Source organism: Stegodyphus dumicola, chromosome 3 (genome assembly GCF_044657685.1).
Source record: "Stegodyphus dumicola isolate Sdum_Otavi_A_Nest chromosome 3, ASM4465768v1".
Taxonomy (NCBI): Eukaryota; Metazoa; Arthropoda; class Arachnida; order Araneae; family Eresidae; genus Stegodyphus; species Stegodyphus dumicola.
The window spans coordinates 38052360-38073904 of NC_140770.1; the positions used below are offsets into that span (position 1 = coordinate 38052360).

The window sequence follows — 21545 nt, forward strand, 5'->3', positions numbered from 1 at the left end:
AGTAGTCCTTGACCGCTAATCCAGGTTTTGACTGTTCCTTTAGTTGCACCATCACAAGCTGTAGTCGATTTTGTTAGCATAAAAACGTGCATTTATATTTTAATTTATGTTTAAATAAAAATTTTTATTTATACGTTTCTGTGACTCTGTAGTTACTTTTCAACATAGCGATAATTCACTTGCGTCTGTTAGGGCTTTCGGACTAATTAACTTTTACCAGATCAAGATAAACCTCGTAACTTTTTATCTTCATTTTCTTCCATATATTCCTATTTCGACTTTCTACTCGTATGAACTTTCAACAACTTATTCTTTCAGCTGTATAAAAGCAGTTGGTAAACTACGGCTTTCCGATAATCATTTAGTTTTTTTTTTACTTCCTTGTACGAAGTAAAAATTGTAATTGCGAAAAGTTTTAGGCAGCATATTTCAACGAAAATATCCATTCTGACCGCTATCGAATGCAATTTAACAATGTTTTTGCGTGACACCGTACGTAAGGACAGAATAAAGGATTCCTTTCCCCCTTTCCTTTAGAATAAAGGATTAGATTAAAGGAATCCTTAATCCTTATAATGGATTCCTTTACGAAAAAATTGTAAAACTAATTTAACATGAATTCTGAAGAGAATTTTTCGTGGTGTCTGTACGTACGTACCTACGTATGTATCTCGCATAACTCAAAAACTCAATTTTGTATATAGGACTGCTATAACATGCAGATGTGCACCTCGTATTTTGGTTGCAATCGGCCGCACCAAACGCATATATATATATATATATATATATATGTAATAATAAAAGCAAAGGAAATGAGACGGAGCAGTGTAGATGCGTGATTAGACCCATATTGAAGAAGATTTTGATTGCGCAGTATGCTAATAATGCTAACTTGGTAATATCTAAAGAACTTGGCAGTCGAGGAAGTTTTAATTCCATTTTTATTTCCAATTGATATTTGTGGCCACAATCACTTTGGCACTCTAGTTATGCCTATTCAAGAACATTCATTACATTTTTGATATAATTGAGAAGGAAAGCAGGCCAGCGAAATTACATCTTAGCAGAGTAGAGGGCAAAAGCTGAAGTGCGTAGTTATGCAAGATGGAAGCACGCGAAGAGAAAAGTTTTGGTTTACAATTCAGTGATTGGTTGTCAAGAGGCATCTGGTATTAACGGTTATGTAAGATCGCATGATTAATCTGAATGACGCAATGCAGATAAGTTATTACGATTTTAGAATAGAGAGGAAGAATTAATGGTTATAGTTATATTATAATTCTGATTCATATATTTTTATCTTACATATTCCCCCCTTCAAAAAGAAAAAGGCGTAGTGACAGTGAAGCCTTTTTAAAGAGAAAGAGTTAAAGTACTAGCAAATGTTGAAAAAAAAAATAAATCATAAAATTTTTGTCCTGTAAAGTATAATTTATAAATATCAATTTTTTTAAAATTAATTTTTAATTTTTAGAGTCCTATTGAATTTTTCAGCATTTCGGTCCAAAAGTCTTTTTGTTTGAGAGTTCACATAATCATAATTCTTCAGGGAAGGTTCTTGTTATCGCAGAATATCACAAAATAAACTTTTACATAATCATTACTTATAATTAAATGTAATGCACATAAATATTTATGATACTTATTTCTATACTGATAAATTATAATTTAACATCAGATTTTCAGAATTTATGGTTTCACCGTTATCACAAAATAAACTTTTACATAATCATTACTTATAATTAAATTTAATGCACATAAATATTTAAGATACTTATTTCTATACTGATAAGTTATAATTTAACATCAGATTTTCAGAATTTATGGTTTTACCGTTATCATCTTTCATTTACAATTCCTTTATTTTACCATACTGGAAGGCCTCGCAATACTTCTAAACAAACATATCCATCAATAGGGCTGTCCTCTTGAGCTAACCAGTGTGTTCTAGGCACTGGTGGCCCAGGGTGCCTAGGCAGTTACTTGAAAAGGCCTCCGTTCCTTGCATTAAGGTAACTGGCCTTTGAGAACTGTACTAATACATTCCATAATAAAAAATATATAATAATAATAATAATATAAAAAATTTACACACACTCATAAAATGAGAGCCTCCAACATTACCTTGCTTGAAGAGGGTGAAGGGAACAACTATACAGAGGTAATTACAGGCCTCTGCTTAGGAACCCGGTACTCTCTCGACATACACTATACTTAACATACAATCACTCATAAATTTAACATGCATTTACCATAATTTCATATTACATATCTGTAATAATTTCACTTATTTTTTACACCTACTTCATTTTTAGAATAATTATAAAATTTGTATTCAAAATTCTCAACAAAATTTCAAAAACATAAAAACTTATCTTAATATCCTTCCCTATGAATAATTTAAATAGCTTAAAATTAAGTACTTACTTAATTTGCTCACACATAATTATGAAAAATTAGAAAAATTAGAAAAATTAATGAACAAGAATTCCAGATTTTCTCAAAACAAATTGCAGAAATTTTAACCAAAGTTGAAATGAAAACTATAGAATCCGCAGCACATTCAATAATTTAGTTCCTGAGCTAGATTCACACGAATGGAATAATTTTTGAGCTGTTGAAAAAGCGGAAGTGCAAATAATTTTCTGTCGCACATACTTGCAAACACTAACTCAGTTCGACCTTGAACCCGCTGTAATGCTTCATTCCAAAACGGTAATTCACTGATGATTTCCTTTTCACTAGGCATTCGAATTTCTCAATTTATCGAGAGATTACTTTCAATCTGTAAACACTACGCGTGATTATTTTTTTGAAGCACTTGCAAAACACCACAGAAGAAGAATGATCTGTTATTTTTTCAACACTGAAAAAACAAACTTGATGATTCACTTCTTTCACATTATCTTGGATTTATCACAAAACGATGATTTGAAGAGCTGAATTAAATTTTCCATTGAGGTTTCAGGCTGCAGGAAACTATCCTGCCGGCTTAATTGTCATAATAAGAGCACAAAGAAAATTTGTTTAAAAGTTAATATGTTTGTATTTCAGAATGATATCTTTCACATTTGCTGCTCTAATGCTTGTTCTTCCATCCTGCTCACCCAACTTTTCTTTTGAAGGAGGGGATATGTAAGTAACAAAATATGATAGCTGTTTCAAAAAAAAAAAAAAAAAAAAATTGACGACCTCAAAATTAACATTCTAAATTTGGTAATCTGCCCCTAAATTCATCTCTTCTCACAGGTTCCAGACTTTTCTATCTTATGTAACAGATGCCTCTCGTCCAATCAAATTACATCTAAACCAAAAGTGTGAACTGAAACTTCAGCCTTCTTGCTATGAAAGTACTATAACCTTTCTCTTTTTACCGAATAGCTTTCCTGGTGGCAAGACGCTTATAAACCATGCTGCTGCTGCTTACGATAACGTTCTAATTCAAACTGCAATTTATGTATTCAAATATTATTAAGAAATATCTTATATGAAAAAGGATGATTTGATATGCATGGAAAAAATAAAGATTGTGATTTTTCAAGATATGTTGTGCTAAATTGCGTCATCATGCTTTCCACTCTGCCACCTTCGAACCACAGTTTCATTACAATAATATGGCGCAGACGATTTTCGACCCTACAGGCGTGGAACTTCAGTGCAGTTTATTTCAACTAATCTCACATCGTTTAACGAATGTAAAAAATAAAAAAGGTAACTAGTCATCTGAATTCCCAATCAAGCCACTACAGTCTTCTCGGTCATCTACGCAGTATCGTAAGCTGTTGAGAGTTCCACAGCTTTCTACGCATTTTGAAATCATCACATATTTATAAAAAGTCAAGACAGGATTAATCTGGTATTAACGATTATGTAAGATCGCATGATTAATCTGAATGACGCAATGCAGATAAGTTATTACGATTTTAGAATAGAGAGGAAGAATTAATGTTTATAGTTATATTATAATTCTGATTCATATATTTTTATCTTACATATATATATATATATATATATATATATATATATATATATATCACTCTGTTACCCGGCTCAGTGATCTCAGTTTTTTTACTCTTATATGTTTGAAAATTGTGCATTTTTTGCTTTAAAAATTATTGAATTATGTTGTTCTTATCTTCCGGTTAAGATTTTTATGCCTTCAGGAAATCTGCAAGCAATGTTTGTAGAATTATCAACAATTTAAAAGCTGTTTAAGTGCGATGAAGCCTAATTTTTAAACAACATGGCGGATATGTGTGTTTACATTTGAAACAGAATAGTAGATTTGCTGCCAATCTAGCCCTCTAAGCGGCAAGGCCGTATATATACGGCCTAGAATATTTATTGTGATATCTGTAAGAACGTATATATACGTGCGTATTAAAATATGTCAACGAAATTATGGCAATATATCAAAAGAAAACAAATCCAGGTATGAAATACCAGGAGAGTTTGCATTAAAATAAAAAAAATAATTTGTTCTCATAGTAAGTTTTGGGAAATTTGTGCTTTCTTAGCGAAACCTCTGGCCGCCCAGAGGGCTAGAGAGACTAAGCTTCGCAACAGCAAAGATAACGCCTTCATTTATTATTGTGAATTAAATCATGCTTAATCCTTTCTGGAAATTTTTCGAGGAATTGAGTGTTTAAGATTTACTTCGTAATTTTTAATATAGATATTTTGAGCGTTTTCGCGAAGTAAGAACTGAATTAATTGAAAGAGAAATACTGAATCGTATGTGAAAAACTGTTTCTTTTTAGTTTTGTTTGCTTAATTTCTTTTATACATCTTTCTAGATTTATTATAGTATTTGAATAGAACATGTGGCAGCAAGTAGATAATTCTTCAAATGATAAAATTTTGTTCAGAATCATAATATGTAAGAAATATAACGCTGTTAAGTGAACCTAGCTCCAGAGTGTCGCTATGCTAAACAAATATAGTGAATTTTAAAGAGTACATTTATTCTACTGTGGTTTATGCGCTATCGAAGAAGTAGATTTAATTCAATCCAATAAGTTTAAATGAAATACAAGAAAAATGCGTATAATTTAATATTCTGTGCAAGGAAGTCTTGTGTTGTACACATCAGATATTTTTTTCTATTGCGAATATAATTTTAATAAGTATAATAAATATTTAATACGATTTTTAATATTCATGAATAAGTGATTATCCTAAGGATCGTATTTAAATACAGCTGCCTATAAAATGCGAGAAGCATTTTATAAGAATTAATTACTGATAGGCATATTTTTGCATAATAGGATAACTCTGATTTTGCAATTAAAATCCATGTTTCCCGTAAGAACTTTTCGACTGCATTGTATATAACATTCATAAAGATTTTCTAAACAAAGCAGAGAACTGATGAACCGTCATTATGTAGCTAATGGCACAATGAACTTGGTCGTTGACACTTTGATCTTCCTGATAACATCTGATCGGAAAAAAATATCATGAAAGGTTAGAAATGAATTGTTGATAATGTAGCTTGAAGAAGCAGATAACCTCGGAAGTTAACATAATATTTTCAAAATAATGTTTTCTCAAGGGAAAATATGAACACGCAAAACCATGTGATAATCCATCTCCACACGCAATATTGAAATGAATAAAATGAAGATGAAAGATCGGAATAGAAATTTTAAAGGCAATGCAAAGCTGAAAAATTGTTCACCAGAAAACTTTACTCTGGATAGAACATTTCCCGCATCATAACGTGATGCTAATTCTATCTGCACGAAATACAGTACTTCAAAATTTTAAATCTACAATGCAATAGTTATAATTTTAAACCAATGCATTATTAATTGTGCATTGTTTTGCAAATTTTGACAATAGCTATGATAGATAAATATAAGGCAGATTATTATCCACAATTAGGTAACTGCAAATTAAAACTTTGGGATCTCCTTTTTTTTATGAGCACACACAAAATTGTTCACAATGCTAACAAATATCAAAAATTACTTATAAGGCGTAATATATTACTCTAAAGTCAAATCATTAAAAGAATGCTGAATTATTCTCCGATTCTCAAAAGGAAAAAAACCTGATTTCATTGGACAGTAACATGTTCAGCTTATATTAGCTTAGCTATACGTTACTAACTTAGAAAATGATAACTGGCTAGAACATTTAATCGCATAGCAACGTCACAACTTTGTAAAAGAAGGAATAATTCATCAGCTAATTATTATATTATGTGTATCTACGAAGCACTGCTCTTTGCTCTGAAAGTCGATTTGAAGATTGATTTGTCTGAAGAATAATTTAGAAAAGTTCGTCTGAAGATAACTAGACGTCTGTTATGCTACATGATTGTCAACATTACAACGATTATTTCGATCCTCCTTTGACTGCACAAGAATCAGCGCCTACAGCGGGGAGTTCAATGGCACACATGGATGTATGAATGACATAATGTCGCATTTTCTGACGAGCATCGCTTTTGCTTAGGGCATGCTTGATGGCCGTATACATGCGTGTAGGTACAGAGAAGAGAATGTTGGAAGTTTACATTTCTTCACATTCATATCGGTATGGACATAGATTGATTCTATTAGGTATTTAATCTCATTTCTCTATATTCTGTACTTTGAGCAGCTACCGTTATATTACTGAGGTGCCCATGGCTATTCCATATTTTTGGAACTTTCGTCGTCCCGTTTCCAACATGCAATGGGAGACCACATGATGACCGTAGTGTTCTATTTTTCTCAATGTGTAGGGTTTTCAACTCCTGCCATGATCGCTGAGTTATCCGATTCTTTATCAACTGAAAACGTTTGATTAATGGTTGCAGAAGAACTGGCGTGAAAAACTCACCAGCCAGGTATAGGCTCATGTAAAAGTAGGCAGGACTTCAAGAATTCACCACTGGTGGTACAGGTATAGTCCCATCGTGCATTTTGTTCCCAATTGAGGCAGAACGTCCCTGGAGCGGTCCGAGGGTTTCTCATCCCTCTCCACCTACTAGCAACCTCTCGAGAGGGCTTTCAGTTTGCTATGTATTTTGAATATCCCCTTGCCGAAGAGACAGTATACGCTTACGAACATCCAAGCTAAACATCCGAGCTTCGAACCGGGCCCATCGACATGGCAGTCAACATCACCATTCACTATACCCTTTGGGTGGCAAACTCACCAACGAGTGCGACAGATGAATTCTGACATAGAACTGAAGCCACATGGAATAAAATAGCTGTACCTAGTATAATCCCAAGTCCGTTCAATTCTAAGCCCAGCCGTATAAAAACTACTATTTTTACCGAAGTCGGTACCTTCTCGCTCAAAATTACCTTCTTAGAACAATATATTAAGTCATTATACAGAGTTTCCTAGAAGTTCTATATCATAAAGAAGTTTTAGAATCTATTTACATTCACTTTGCTTACAACGCACACAAATCCAGTTAGTGCTACTACTTTTACCATATAGGCCTTCTAGATTCACTTGCAAATAAGATCGATGAACGTGTTTTTCCAGGGTGTTACAAATGAATAATTTTCTCAATCTAAACTAAGAATTTTAACTAAACCAGCTGACTAGAAGCGAAAAGATATTAATTGCAGCTCAGATTATAATGTTTTAAGTATAAGTTAACTTGTGTAATAATTAGGTTTATTTAAAAAGACATTTATGCAGAGGGCCCACCAGCGGCCGAGCGGTAAAGTCGCTGAACACTGGTAGTTCGGTCCGAGGTTCGAAGCCCGCGAACGGGCTGGCTGCATGGGTGTTTTCGTGGTTTTCCCCATGTGTAACGTGTATACGAGCCAGTTTCCCTTAGAAAGTCCTCCACGAAGGCATCCCTCCCCTTAGGCAGATAGCCCTCGAGGCTTTGCCATAATTACACCACACACAAACACATTTATGCAGAATATGCAGATTAAAAAGAAATTAAATGCTGTTCAGAAAGCTTTTAGAATGAAAGAATTATAAAACAAAAGCGTGGACAAAAAAAAAAAAAAAATCCTCTTTTTAAGTTGTTATTCCTTAAGAAGACATGATATAATTGAACTCTTTTTTTTTTTTTTTTAACTCAGAAAATGAGTATCAAAAAAAGCTTGAAGCACATTTATATGCTTCATTATTATTTTTGAATAGATGACATTGAAAGCAAAATAAGTGTTAAATCTTTTCTTCCGCATTTCGGTATTGTTGAGAAAAGCAATAACTTCTATGTTTATTACCTTTCGAAGTAGAATTCTACATTTTAGTGGATTATTTTTAAGACGTTTTGAAACATTAATTTTAACACAAAGACACTAGATTACTTAGGCAGTCTAACTGCAGTCTTCAGACTAGGAAATGAAAAGTTATCGGAAGCTTAAATCACCAGTGTAGCTCTAAAGTGTTTAGAAGCATCCGAACAACTAGCTATCAGGAATTTCATCACCACGTGCTTGGCGCATGAGGTACCTTTATGCCCTTCACACAGCAATCTAGACGCGTTTCTGTCACGCACGGGTACCTATATCTCTTGGTAAGTATTAATAACGATGTGGGGTTAGATCCTCTTTTGCGCACGTTAGATTCCTCAAACAATAACCCATCAAAGTGACTTCCGTTCGTGACACGTGACATAAACAGTGACAGAACTCACCTTGTCGACAAGATTCAAATCAACGCCTGCTTCTAGAAGGCTCTTGATGCAGTCTGTGTGGCCCCTGGCTGCAGCGCAATGAAGAGGCGTTTCTTCTTCCTGTCAGGAATACAAACCAGGCATCAAGGTTTAATGCATACGCAGTCGGAGGAATTTTATTATCTTTTATACTGACAACATTTCTAGGTACAATCGCTTAAAACGAAATGAAAGAAAGTATTGATTATATGATATAAATTAAATATAAAACATTATTAGCCTTTACAACCACCGCTATTTCTTCCAGAATGTCTTAGCTGTACAATGCTTTAGACATGATATCATGGAACTTAGTATTTTGGTTCTGATTTGGAGTCGTTTAAGTTACGTTGCAAATTTGTCTTTTATCGTGCACAGAATAAAATTAATTAATAAATAGCTAAAAATAACACATGACATAGATGAAAAACAGTTTATGATGCAACAAATAAAGGAATAATATTTGAAGTAACTTACACATGAAAAATTTGCATTCACATTTTCTTCTTTGTATTAGACAGAGGGCATCATGATAGTTGAAATTAAAAATAGAAAGTTTATCTACTGAAACGTATGCAACACCCTCATTGAGATTCATTCTGCTAAATATTCATTTTTCAAACATAATACAAGGTACCATTTTTTTCAAAAGTATCCAAACCCACATTTTTTGTTATTTTTTAGTCGAAAAGCTATTTGTTAGTAGATATAGAAATTAACAGCTCCACCATATTTTTTTTTTCAAAGGATTATGCAAAAGGGTAAAAATCATTTCAAAACATAACAAAAGCTGCTTATAAATGGTAACTAGTACAAGAACTAGCTAAAACGAATAACTAACTCCTAATATAAAATTTGTTAGTCGATTAACAATGACAAACCGGAGAGCTATCTGCTTAGAAAGAGGTAGTTTTGTAACAGATGGTTTGAAGGAAGCTGGACTGTATTTACATCACACATGAGAAAAATGACGAACACTTCGTGTAACAGCTTTGCTCAATTACTGAGGATCAAAGCCAGAACGAGTTGACCCCTGATGATTTCCCAGGTTTAAGCCGCTGATAAAAAGTAAATGTTAGAGAAGGAATTTTTGTGTATGATGTTTGACATAAACTATTTTTTAAGCTTATGGGATAGGAGAAAAATGTTACGCTTCTGTGAAAGAATTTTGAGAAAAGGTTTTTTTTTTTTTTCTTTTGTAGTTCATTTTTTAAAACTAGAAGCTAATATTAAAATAGTACGCTTTTGATATTAATGCTAATCATTTTTGCTTCGTTCTAAATAATATGTGAGAATTCGCTACTAGAAACAGGTGTTCCACCACATATAACAGATAACGGGCGGTAGAGAAGTGGATATATCCATTCAGTGTTTCGCAAAAATAATTTAGACAGCTGGTTACTTATTTCTTAGAAAGCTTAGTTACCTTTAACTATAATTACCAGCAATGTCGATATACTTTTTCAAATGACTTATCTGTTATTTGTAATGCTCATGACCAATATGGTTCTACATACTGAAGCCTCATAAATCAGTCTTATTCGTGATTGCTATTCGTACTATACTACTAGTCCGACACAAACAAATTTCTTACTTTTCCCCAAAATTAAGTTACTATTCATAGAAAAGCATACAGACCAAATAACTAACAACGAAGCAACCTAGAAGCCAATTTTCGTAAATGTTATGAACAATAAATGAATCGTTTCACTGCAATAACTGCCACTGCTGAGGGGAAAAAAATACATCGACATTGACGGCAATTATATCTAGAAGTAACGAATTATCTAAGCTTTATAAAAACATCGGATATCTAAATTATATATTAAACAGGTTTCAAACCTTCCCACGTACAGGCCTTTTTCAGAGTGAATGGTTTGATTTACTTGTATTTAAAAAGCAAAAAAAGGGCAGCCAGAGTCATGTTAAATTAAAATAGATAATGGTCACGAATAGCTAAAATGATGTTTGCTTATTTAATTATTTGCATTATTTAGTTACACTAACAGTTTCAAAACTTTTTAATGCAAAAATTAGCTAAATCTTTTTTATTGCATTAATAACTCGATTTAAATCCTGTTATTTTGGGAAAACTCATTCGTAGTAACGTTAGCTTTCAGGTGTTCTTTGTTAACAAAAATGTATTAATAACAAGAATTTTAATTATTCTTTCGCTAAGTGTTTAAAATGTTCCATAATTTCAGGATCATAAAGACCTTAATCATAAAGGCAAGCTTTACAAATTACTGAAATTATATTAGATGCGTTAAAAACGTGAGCACAGTTTTTACTAAGTAGCTTAGATGTTATAACTTACTTTATTCCTGAGATTAGTTTTCGCTCCAAAATTGCACAATGTATCCACAATTTTCGGAAATCCGTGCCATACGCCAATATGCAGGGCTGTCTCTCCATGCTGTAATAAACACAGTTATGTAAAACTTTTTCACAGAAAGCTGATAGGAAAGATGAAGAAAGAAAATCACATTAAATGTAAAAATGCACAATGTCTTTAGAACATAGTAAAAGCATTAAATTCATTGCTCGTAGCAGAATTTGGCTGAGGACGAGAACTCATGCTGTCTAATTGGCCGATTTCCATTTTCTTGAGAAGAGGGAATCTGCATATAAATATACTAGAACCTACACTGGCGCATTTGTTTCATTTGATATCTTTAAATGTTTAAAATTAAAAATATCTCATTCAGCGTAAATTTCTATAGAGGAAATTTTATGCTCCGATTATGTATATAGGCCTCCTATGAAGCATGTTTCAGTAGCGAGTTACGTTTATGAAAAGCATTCCTTGTGCATATTAACGCCTTAAGGATATTTTAGAATGAAAAACACTTGTCTTTTGTCACGAAGGGGCAGGAGAATCACAAAATCACCATCTTTAGCCATGAAACACTACTTTAGAACTTTTGAAATTCTCCTCCACTGCAAGATTATTTTTAATAGTAACGAGAAACGGTAATATTTTGATTTTTATCATTTCACTAACATGCTTGCATAGAAAATCCAACTTTGTCTATATTCTTGGTATTTCAATCTTTGTGCACATCAGTGCTCCTAAAATAGCGAAGTGCATTCATTTCTGAAATATTGATTCGGTGAAATATGTAATTTATTTAGCAATTTGTAGGAGCCTAATTTACTTCTGCATATAGCACAATAGATTTGATTATGGAGCTACATATGTGATGCTTTCATTTTCCATTCATGTAATTGAAATTGTCTTTAGTGTGATGCTAAGATATGTGTAATTCCGTGGAAATAGTTATACGTGTGTAGGGTTTATATTTATTTTAACTAACATTTATTTTAAGTTTAAACTATCTTTCCTGTCAAGCCTTACTTTTTCCTGGAACTGCCAATGCCAGAATATGTAAATTTTAGTAGAACGCGCAAGGATTCAAATTATCAGCGGAAGTATTATGATTTAAATAGGAAGGAAACGAGTTCGGGGTGTGATATTCTTACTTCACGAGCGCGGAGGTAGTTAGCGAGAAATTGAAGAACCCCGCGTTTCGGCCTATGTGCTTGGCGGGAAGTAGTGTTAATCGTTCAAGTGAGCTTCAAGTCTGCTGAATTAGCAGCGGTATTGTAAAACGCGGTGAGTTAGTTATTTTAGAGAGCCTCGTAGTTAGAGTCTTGTCTTTAGTTTCTTTTCAGGTTATTATTTTTATTTGACCGCCGAGTTGGCGCAGTCTGTGAGCGTCAAGAGCACGCAATTGTAATTTTTACGTTGAATAAAAAGGGACTTAAACCCTTCACAAGACTCTGTATTTTATCCAGTTTCCACAGTCACCTCTTGGTTGCGTGCAAGTTGGAGGCGCGCAACGTTACACGTGTATAACTATTTTCATCGAAATATTTTGAAACACTTTTAAAAACCAGCATCGTAGTTAAATTTAAGGATCAAATTCAAGCACCGATCTCAGTTATCCCTTTTTGAAGATGTAAATTAAAGTTTCAATACGATAATATTTTTAATCAGAATATGAAGGCGGTGATTTAAATCATTATTCTCATCATATGATTAAAAACATTCACTGAAAATTCAAGATTCTCTGTTCAACAAAAATAAATAAATAAAAATAAAAATAAAGCCTATTCTACATTTTGAAATCTTTGATGCACTCCTTTTTCTTATTTTATCACGATTTTAAGTTTAAAAATAATGGTAAATTTTCAGTTTGTAAAAGCCTTTTCAAACAAGTTTGCTGTAAAATAAAGTGGAATTTTTCTAGCATTTTGTTCAGTCTGTATGTTGTCATCTGAATAACACGTCACTATTATAAAGACCCAAATTATTTCTGTTATCCATACAAGCCCCTTTCTCCAACCCCCGTTTTCTATATCATTTTGAGAAATGTCTTTATCATACATAATTTTTCTACCCAAATTGAAATCGAGAAGCTTAGATCTGTGGTGTGTTTGTAAGGTATTTCTCCCGCCTTCTTAGGGAGCCTTCGTGGTGTAGTGGTTTGCACGCTCAGCGCGTGATTGAGAGGTCCGCAGTTCGATTCCCGGCGAAGGCGTTGCATATTTTTCAATCTTTCTTACTTCCAATTAACCTAATGTCGCAACATATTTTAATACTCATTGTTACTGCAACGTTTTCATAAATTTTGATAATAATTTTATGGCAAAATCTCACAAAACTTTTAATTAAAATTTGATTGCAAGAAGTGGATAAAATCGAATTGCATTGTCCCCTAAAAAAATATCATACCTTGTTCAGACGATATTCTGGCTTTGGCAGTTAAATGATCCGCTTTCGAGTTGGAAACAAACAAAAATAAATATTGTGTTTCTTGTAATTTTTTATTTGAAGACTCAAATAATTGGGGAAAGGCCATTATAATTTTTTTAATCTAACAACAATATGAAAAACGAATGCACAAGTCTATTAAGAAGTGATAAATTCTATACGAATAAAAGATTGAATATATTGCAGGTATTCGGTAAAATGTTTTTATTTATAAATCTATATGTAATCAAATACAAATCGAAAGCTATTTTTAAAAATTGAAAACAACACGTAGTTAAGATGAAATATTTCATTTTCCCTATAGATTATACTTTGAATTCAATAATAAAATTTTAACAATCAGCTTAAATATTTATGAATTTCGCTTTATACTTTAAAATTGTTAACGCATTTCATTTCATTTGGATCAATCACAAGAATGATTTTACTGTCAAAACTTGACAACATAATGTGTTTCAGTGTCACTTCTCAGTAAAGTGGAGAACATTTCAAGTATGAAAAAGTAGATGGGTATTTATGTCAGAAATTTTAATTCCAGATTTATTCAAAACTTTTCTGGACGTAAAACAGACTTGCCTTGACTTTTCCAACAAAAATAATTAAAATTACCCTTCACAGGAAGGATCATTCTTTCAAGGTTTTTAAGATCATTGTACATTAAGACCAAAGAAAAACTGTCGTGTTTTATACTCTAATGCTCACTTGTCTGACGTTACCAGTACCTGTAAAAATGCTGCCGCAGGGTAGACTTTCGACTCACCTTTTAGAATAATTTGGCCCTGATATTAACCTTTTCTTTTAAATACTCATTTAAATAAGGAAGAAGCTAATTAACTCAGTGAGAAAGAATGCTGACCTCATCCGGCAAGTTGACGTCCGTGCAGCACCTGCAGAGGAGAGCCACGGCATTGGTGTGTCCGTAACGGGCCGCCACGTGAAGTGCTGTCTCTTTGGCCTACGCAGTTCAAAGAAAAGAAAGCTTTAGGGCATACTCGGCAATGAACTTGAATACAAAGTAGAAAGTGGATTCCTAACCGAGTCATCACTAAAATAATGGGTGTGTCAAATATGTTGATTGATTTTACTTTGCTCCGCGACTTGTTTCGAATTTTAAATAGAAACTGGTTCAGATAAGCCTCAAAACAAGAAAAATCATTCACTTTTATGTATATGGAATCTTATTTACAAATGAGACAAGGTTTAGTTTTGATGGATTTAAAAGTTAAAAAGAAAATACGTAATAAAGGAACGCTCTTTTATTATTGCTGCAATTTGTAAACGTGCACACATTTAAAAGGATGTTCTGATTTTAGTAAGCAACTGAACTGTGCTCGATTACAGTACATGATATACAAATATTATTGGTATTTTAAAAGCATGATTTTATCCGTCTCCATTTTCCATTAGACTTGCTTCAAGTCTTCGATATTTACTTCTATTCATCCCCTTTTCCTCCGGTCCACACTATAGCACTTCATTAAGTAAATAAATGATAGAAGTTCCCGCTATAATGCGCAAGAATGAGAGTATTTTAGTCAACGTAAAAAAACTGTTTAAGAAGGCAGAAAAAGCAGTATTGTCTATAATGCTTTTACAACTTACGTATTTAAGTGACATGCAATGCTGTTATACCGCAAACCTAGTTATTTTATTAAGTTAAAATTTCTAAAATATTTTATAATGCTCGAAATAGTGAAAGATTTTTCCCATTGTATGAAATTTTTTAATTAGTACTAAATTAGTAACTAATGTACATTAGCTTAATCAGTAAATTTTAGAAACAATGATCTAACAATTATTGGCAGAGCTATTGGGAATACAGGAATATTTCAACAGAACTGTTTACGCTAGTTCAGTATAATACTAGTCAGTTTTTCACTTATTTCCTCCTTTCTATAAACGGCTGTCTATTTTTCGCTCATATGTTTAGACCCAAATTAAAAATTAATTTCCTTACGTTTTAATTTAAACGAAAAATAAGTCAGTGTGACTGAATAAATCTTAGTAAACGATTAGGGAAGATAATCAACATGTGCGAATGAATACTGTACTCACTCGACGCAAACAATTCAATTCATGGAAACAGATCGAATCGTCCATATTTATAGAAAAGTATGGGTATTTTAAAATATTCATGAAAGTTTAAGATATTTTTATTAACTTAAGATATGATTGTTGAAATTTTTGAAAAATAAACGAGACAGACACGCGAAGGTAAAATTTAAAATTAAGCGAAAAAAACAAACTGGAGTGGATTTTTAATACATTTCTTTCAATTTCGAGAGGAATCTGATAGCGGCCGCTCTTTTACAGAAGTGAGAAACTTCTTGCTCTTGAAGAAATGGAACTTAATTTTAAATAAAAAACATTAAATAAAAATATTTTAAAGTGATATATAACTTCTTTCCCTCTCAAAAAAATTCTAAATTCTATTAAAAGTATTGAAATGCTTAGAAACTTTTCTACAAAACTAAGTTTGAATATTAACTTATACATCGTTACATAGCAGGTGTATCGAATTTAGGAAGCATAAAAACAAAGTAATTGCTATGGGATTCATTTTCACTGTTGTAAAGTAATTTAAAGTAACGGCAATTTATTTTTGAAATTTTTTGCAGATTTTTATTCCTTAGATTATTTTTAATTTAAGTTACTTCAATAAATACAATTATTTCATCATCATTAAAATTAAAATCATGCATAATGATTAAATTACTTTTTCATGTAATCAATTATTTCACACTTATCTTATCTAGTATTAAAACTTAGTAAATACACTCACAGGCATACAGAGTAAAAAGCAGCATTGTTACAATTCGAAAGCTTAATAATTCAATAGTTTTCAAATCATTTTGAATTTATATGTTTGTTAGCAATTTTAATGTTATCTAATAATTAATTTGTAATGTTTTAACGTGGTTTTTATATGCTTAAATTATTTTATCATCATAATGAGTACGAAATATTCTAATTCTGGAACAAAATTATAAAGGTATACAAGGTCGACAGCCTCAAAAAATGACTGAAAAATTCGAAATTATTTCCTTAAATAAGAATAAATTTATCTATAACATATTTGATTCAACCAAAGATATTCCTGTAGACAAATATTTATTTTTGAAAAACGATGTATTGTAAAGAGTATTTTTCAGACATATAAATTAACCATATTCCCAAATCTTTCAAAAGGCGAGGCCTTGTCGTTTTGTAACCAAGAATAGGTCGAAAATAAGGATTGCAATGTATTAAAGGAAAAATTTTTAATTTACTTTTCTAGTTCAGAAAATATTACATTTAATAAATTTGTTTTGTTTATATAACAATTTTAAAGATATTGATAAGTATTTCCGTCAGAAATTAAAATTAGATTCGACATTAGATTTAAGTTATAAAATTTCTACTGAATCTTTAACTCATGGCTTGCCAGAGCACTATCCCTATCTGTTCAGAATATAAGCTCAAAATTGGATTCCTTAGATCGAAAATTATTTTCAACTTCAGGTTTACCTCAGCAACCAAAAAGCACCAAGAATGTGCTCAGATTTACTCTTCCTGGGTGGAAGTCTATATTTTAATCATCCAAGATATAATACTTCAAGACCATTCTACCCTAGATGTTATTTGCCTCAAATTCCAGTTTGAACAAACGTTCACCCTCACCACACAGCTATCCAAATTCACAATATCCATTATTTAAGACTAATTCACCGTCATCCTATCAAAATAAAATGTCATCTAAAAATTGACAATATTTGAGGTTAAATGTAGAGAATAGTAACTTTCCAGTATTATAGATACAGGTAGTCAGGTAAATGTAATTTCTGAAATAACTTTTAAGTTGTACTGATAATTTTAGAGCTCTCTTAAAAGAAACTTCACGAAAGTGTTTGTCTTTATCTGGAGGTATTCTAGTCACTAAATCAATTAAACTGTCACGCAAAATTGAAAGAGTTAGTCAAAATGTGGTATTTAACGCTGTAAATTCTCGTTTGAATTATTTATTGTTGTCTTAATCTTGTGTTACTTTGTTTAAATTGTGAATGAATTTCACTAAATATGAAGTATATCAGTTTAAGAGAATTATAAGCAAAGGCGTGCGAATAAGTAATCATTTTAATTGTAATTTCTTATATTTATATGAAAATACCAAAAATGAAAAGGATTGTTTTAATAATGTTGAAAATAAGGCGTGTGAAAATTCCTGTGTAAATGAACATTTGAAACAATTAAATAATTATATTCATATATTTGCAAAACGTAAATAGGATGAGGGTTGTACTAATATTGAAACTCCAAAAATAATATTGACTTCAGAATTTTCTGTAATATATAGACCATATAAGGCATCATCTAAAGAAAATCATGAAATTAAAAAGCAAGTAGAAGAATTATCACATGCCCCCCTCAGTTATCATGAAACTTTCATCTACTCCGTACACTGCCCCTGCAGTTTTAGCCTATAAAAGAGATGGAATGCAAAAACTAAATGATGTATTGATTAATAGGAAACTTAACCAAATCACTAAAATATATTCCAAACCCAGTATAAGAATAGATGTAGTAATACTAGACTTAACAATGCAATAATTTTTGCTACTTTAAGGATTTATCATCTGGTTATTGGCATATAAAATTAAATGAAAAAGATACAGAAAAACTAGCATTTAACAACAAATTTTAGTCTTTATGAATTCAACAGATGACCTCTTGGTTAGAAAATTCTCGATATATATGTTTTAAATAGATATTCTTATACATATTTTAAATCAATATCAAGTTCAGTCGCTTTAAATTATTTAGATGGCATAACAGCATTTTCTCAGAATTCTGAAGATCTTTTAGAACATCTTAAAGTAATATTTGATATATGTGAAAAAGAAAACATTAAATTGAAACATTCAAACAGGACTTTGTAAAGTAGAAATAAATTTTCTAGGATATGCAGTTCAAGCTGAAAAATATCAATACAGATATAGGTAATTAGTTATTAAAAAATTACAACTTCCCAAAAATATTAAAGAATTTCAAAGATTTCTTGAAAGTCTTAATTTGTAGCATAAATTTATTCCAAATTATGGAAAATTAGAACCTCCTTCTAATAAATTTACTTAAAAAAAGTTACTCCATATAAATGGGCAACTGAATGTCAAACAGCCTTTCAAAATTTGAAATACGTTTTTATTTCCAGACGTATTTTAAAACTATTTAACCAAATTATCCCTGTCATATATTTGTCAATGCATAAAATTATTTTCTAGAAAAAATAACTGTTAAATTAGTTATTTTTAATTCTATAAAAAAAGGCTGACTTTTCAAGGGGTATTGCCACTTTCGATTCAATCACCAGCATTTAAGAAAAACTGAATCAAGTTTCGTTTTGTTTTTCATAGTCTTTAATGTTTTTTCATATATATATATATATATATATAATTTACTGTATTAACTAGATAAGATACCTTATTTTGGATATCAACGCTAACTCCTTCTTCATAAAGGAAGCGGATAATATGATCATGGCCTTGTCTCGCAGCCCAGTAGATAGCACTATCTCCATGCTGAAATAATAATAAAAATAATCACAATAGAAGGAATAATAAACTTTACAAATAGTAACAATAGTACTAAAGTAATTATTTTACATCAGATGAAAGTTCTGATTTAAAAAATAGGTCAAGTGAAATTTACCTGCAGCATAATATGTACAAAGCATAATATGCATTTAATGATAGTCAAAAAATTTACATACATGGTGTCAAATAAGATCATGATTCAAGAAAACATATCGAAAAACATTAGAATTATCTTTTATACACTGTCACTGAAATTGGCATGAAAAACATTATCCTTTTTGATCATATGAGGATGCTGCTGCAGAATATGTAGCTGGAAGTATAGTACTCCTGAAGCAATTATTAAAAGATTACTAAAAATCGATCGCATTTTTGAAGCTTTGGATTGAAGACAAATGATAGGTGCTGGACGCATGGGTTCATTCAATTTTAGTAGCAGTTCGAGAACTGGGATTTTCTCATTGCACAGTATCAAGAGCATGGAGAAAGTATAAGGATAACGGAAAATGAAAGAATAATAATAACAAAAACAAGGTTTAACCAGCCTTAAATGACGTGGCCTTCGACGTCTCAGTCATATCCGTAAGTAGCTAACGACACCAAACAATAGCTGAAATGACCATCTAATTGAGTAAACGTCCAATCAACAGGCAGCAGACAAACTGTGCAGAGCTCGCTTCACCGTATATGCTTTAGAAGCCGAAGAATTACTATACCATTTGTCAGTGCATGCTACCGTGTTCAAAGTCTGCATGGACTACAGTTATGTTGCCCATAAGACAATACATACAGTGTAAAGACAACACATAGAGTGCTGAGTTTTGATTACGAAGGCATTATAACGCAGGCCAAGAATAAGTCTAGTCCCATGCAGTCATAGACACAGGTCCTAGGTATGAACTGTACAAGACCATGAGCGCTTAATAATGGTGTAGAATGTTTCCTATAGACCACAGGTCCTCAGGAGGGAATTTCTCCCCTTAGGGAGGATTTCATAGTTTCATGTGGGGAATGCTGTCAGCCTTTAACCATTCCATTAAGCATTTAATTTCAGTTTATAAGTATAAAAAATTATTAAAATTTTATTCAGATTTACTTCCCATGTTTGGAATATTGTATAAAAAAATGTGGGCAAGTACGTCCTTCACCACCAGTATTCTTAACTGATTTATGAGAAATTCTAAAAGATGTTTTGGCAGGCCATACGTCTGGAATACATCCCCTCACTTGTTAACTCCTTCTAAAGTAACAGCAACTCGTTATTAATTAGGTACATCTAATTCAGATGCAATTCAATGCATACCTCTGCGAGATTCGTTAAAATTCTCATATAAGTGAGCCAATAAGATTTGGTTCTTTCTATGGTTGACATAATTTTACTGCGGACTAAGGAGACTGTATTTACTCACATATTTCCCCTTTTCGTATTTTATACGCTAATACTTATGCATATAATTTTTGAATTCAAAAAATACATTGTGAAGTATGAAGAACAGAACAGTGTTGAAAACAATAAATGTAGATATACAGTAATAATACTGTAACTGTTCATATGCAACGTAATAGTAAACGGAATGCGCGGGAAACTGTATGTGGCTTTATGTTTACTAAGATTTTTAGATGATTTTAAAAGCAAATTTTTGACTCTTCTGTAACACAAATACCTTTAAGCAGATGTTTTAATAAACTTATTTCTTAATTAGATAATTTTAAGCTTTTTTACACAGTTTTTTTAACTTTTCTTTTCCTGACAGACAAAAATGCTCAATATTAATTTTGGAAAGATTTACTCCAGCAGAAAGCAAGACAAATTCTTTCTCTAGGGTCAGCCTCTTAGGTGTCTTAATAATCATTGTATAATCTCAGAGTGGGTTTCTGCAAACGGAGATGGGGAGAAAAAAAAAGAAAAGGAAAGAGAAGAAAGAAAGATTTCTTATACGTTTAGAGATATATTGCTTTGATGCACGTAATTTTTCCAGGTTGCTCTACGTACGTATGCACATTCATATTTCAGTATAAGAGAATTTCTAGAGCACAAAACAATATATATTTTACAATGCTTGTGAATTCAAATAATAGTTTGATTCTTCTTTGGGAACATTATATTTTGTTCTTTACAGATAAAATAGTTGAAGATATAAACACTGTGTAGGAAAGAAAGAATGATTGTGCAGTTCTAAAGAAAAGATTATAATTTAAATTTATAATGGTAAATCAGGACAAAAAAAGCAGATTTTATTTTTCAGATCTGAAACGTGGTTTTGTTAAGAGTAAAATAAAATATTTTATCCAGAAAACAGCATAATTAACGGTTTACCATATCACTTATTTAAATAATCTCTAATTCAGTAAATTCTTCTTACTGCAATTCAATAAATATTTCCTTTAATGTTTTCAAATCAAAATGTAATTTTAAAAAAGACATAATATTTTACTATTATTAATTGTAACATTTGTTTTAAATTATAATTTTTTCTGGACCAAAATGTGCATTTGAAAGCATTTAATTAAATATTATTTTAATATTTCTGGCCACTGAAAATGCTTAGTTACTTGGTTAATTTATAATAAA

General features: G+C 31.5%; 1 protein-coding gene across 2 annotated transcripts in view; it reads right to left on the reverse strand.

The window, feature by feature from the left end:
• LOC118184163 (death-associated protein kinase dapk-1-like) overlaps positions 1-21545 on the reverse strand; it is a 174985-nt gene that overhangs the window by 36452 nt on the left and 116988 nt on the right. Inside the window, exons 4-7 of one of the 2 annotated variants that reach the window (XM_085812775.1) lie at positions 18860-18958; positions 14260-14358; positions 10944-11042; positions 8609-8707 (exon numbers count right to left, since the gene is read on the reverse strand). In XM_085812775.1, the coding sequence (XP_085668901.1) occupies positions 8609-8707; positions 10944-11042; positions 14260-14358; positions 18860-18958 (396 nt within the window). The remainder of the gene's footprint in view (positions 1-8608; positions 8708-10943; positions 11043-14259; positions 14359-18859; positions 18959-21545) is intronic. The other variant, XM_085812776.1, reaches the window with a different exon arrangement.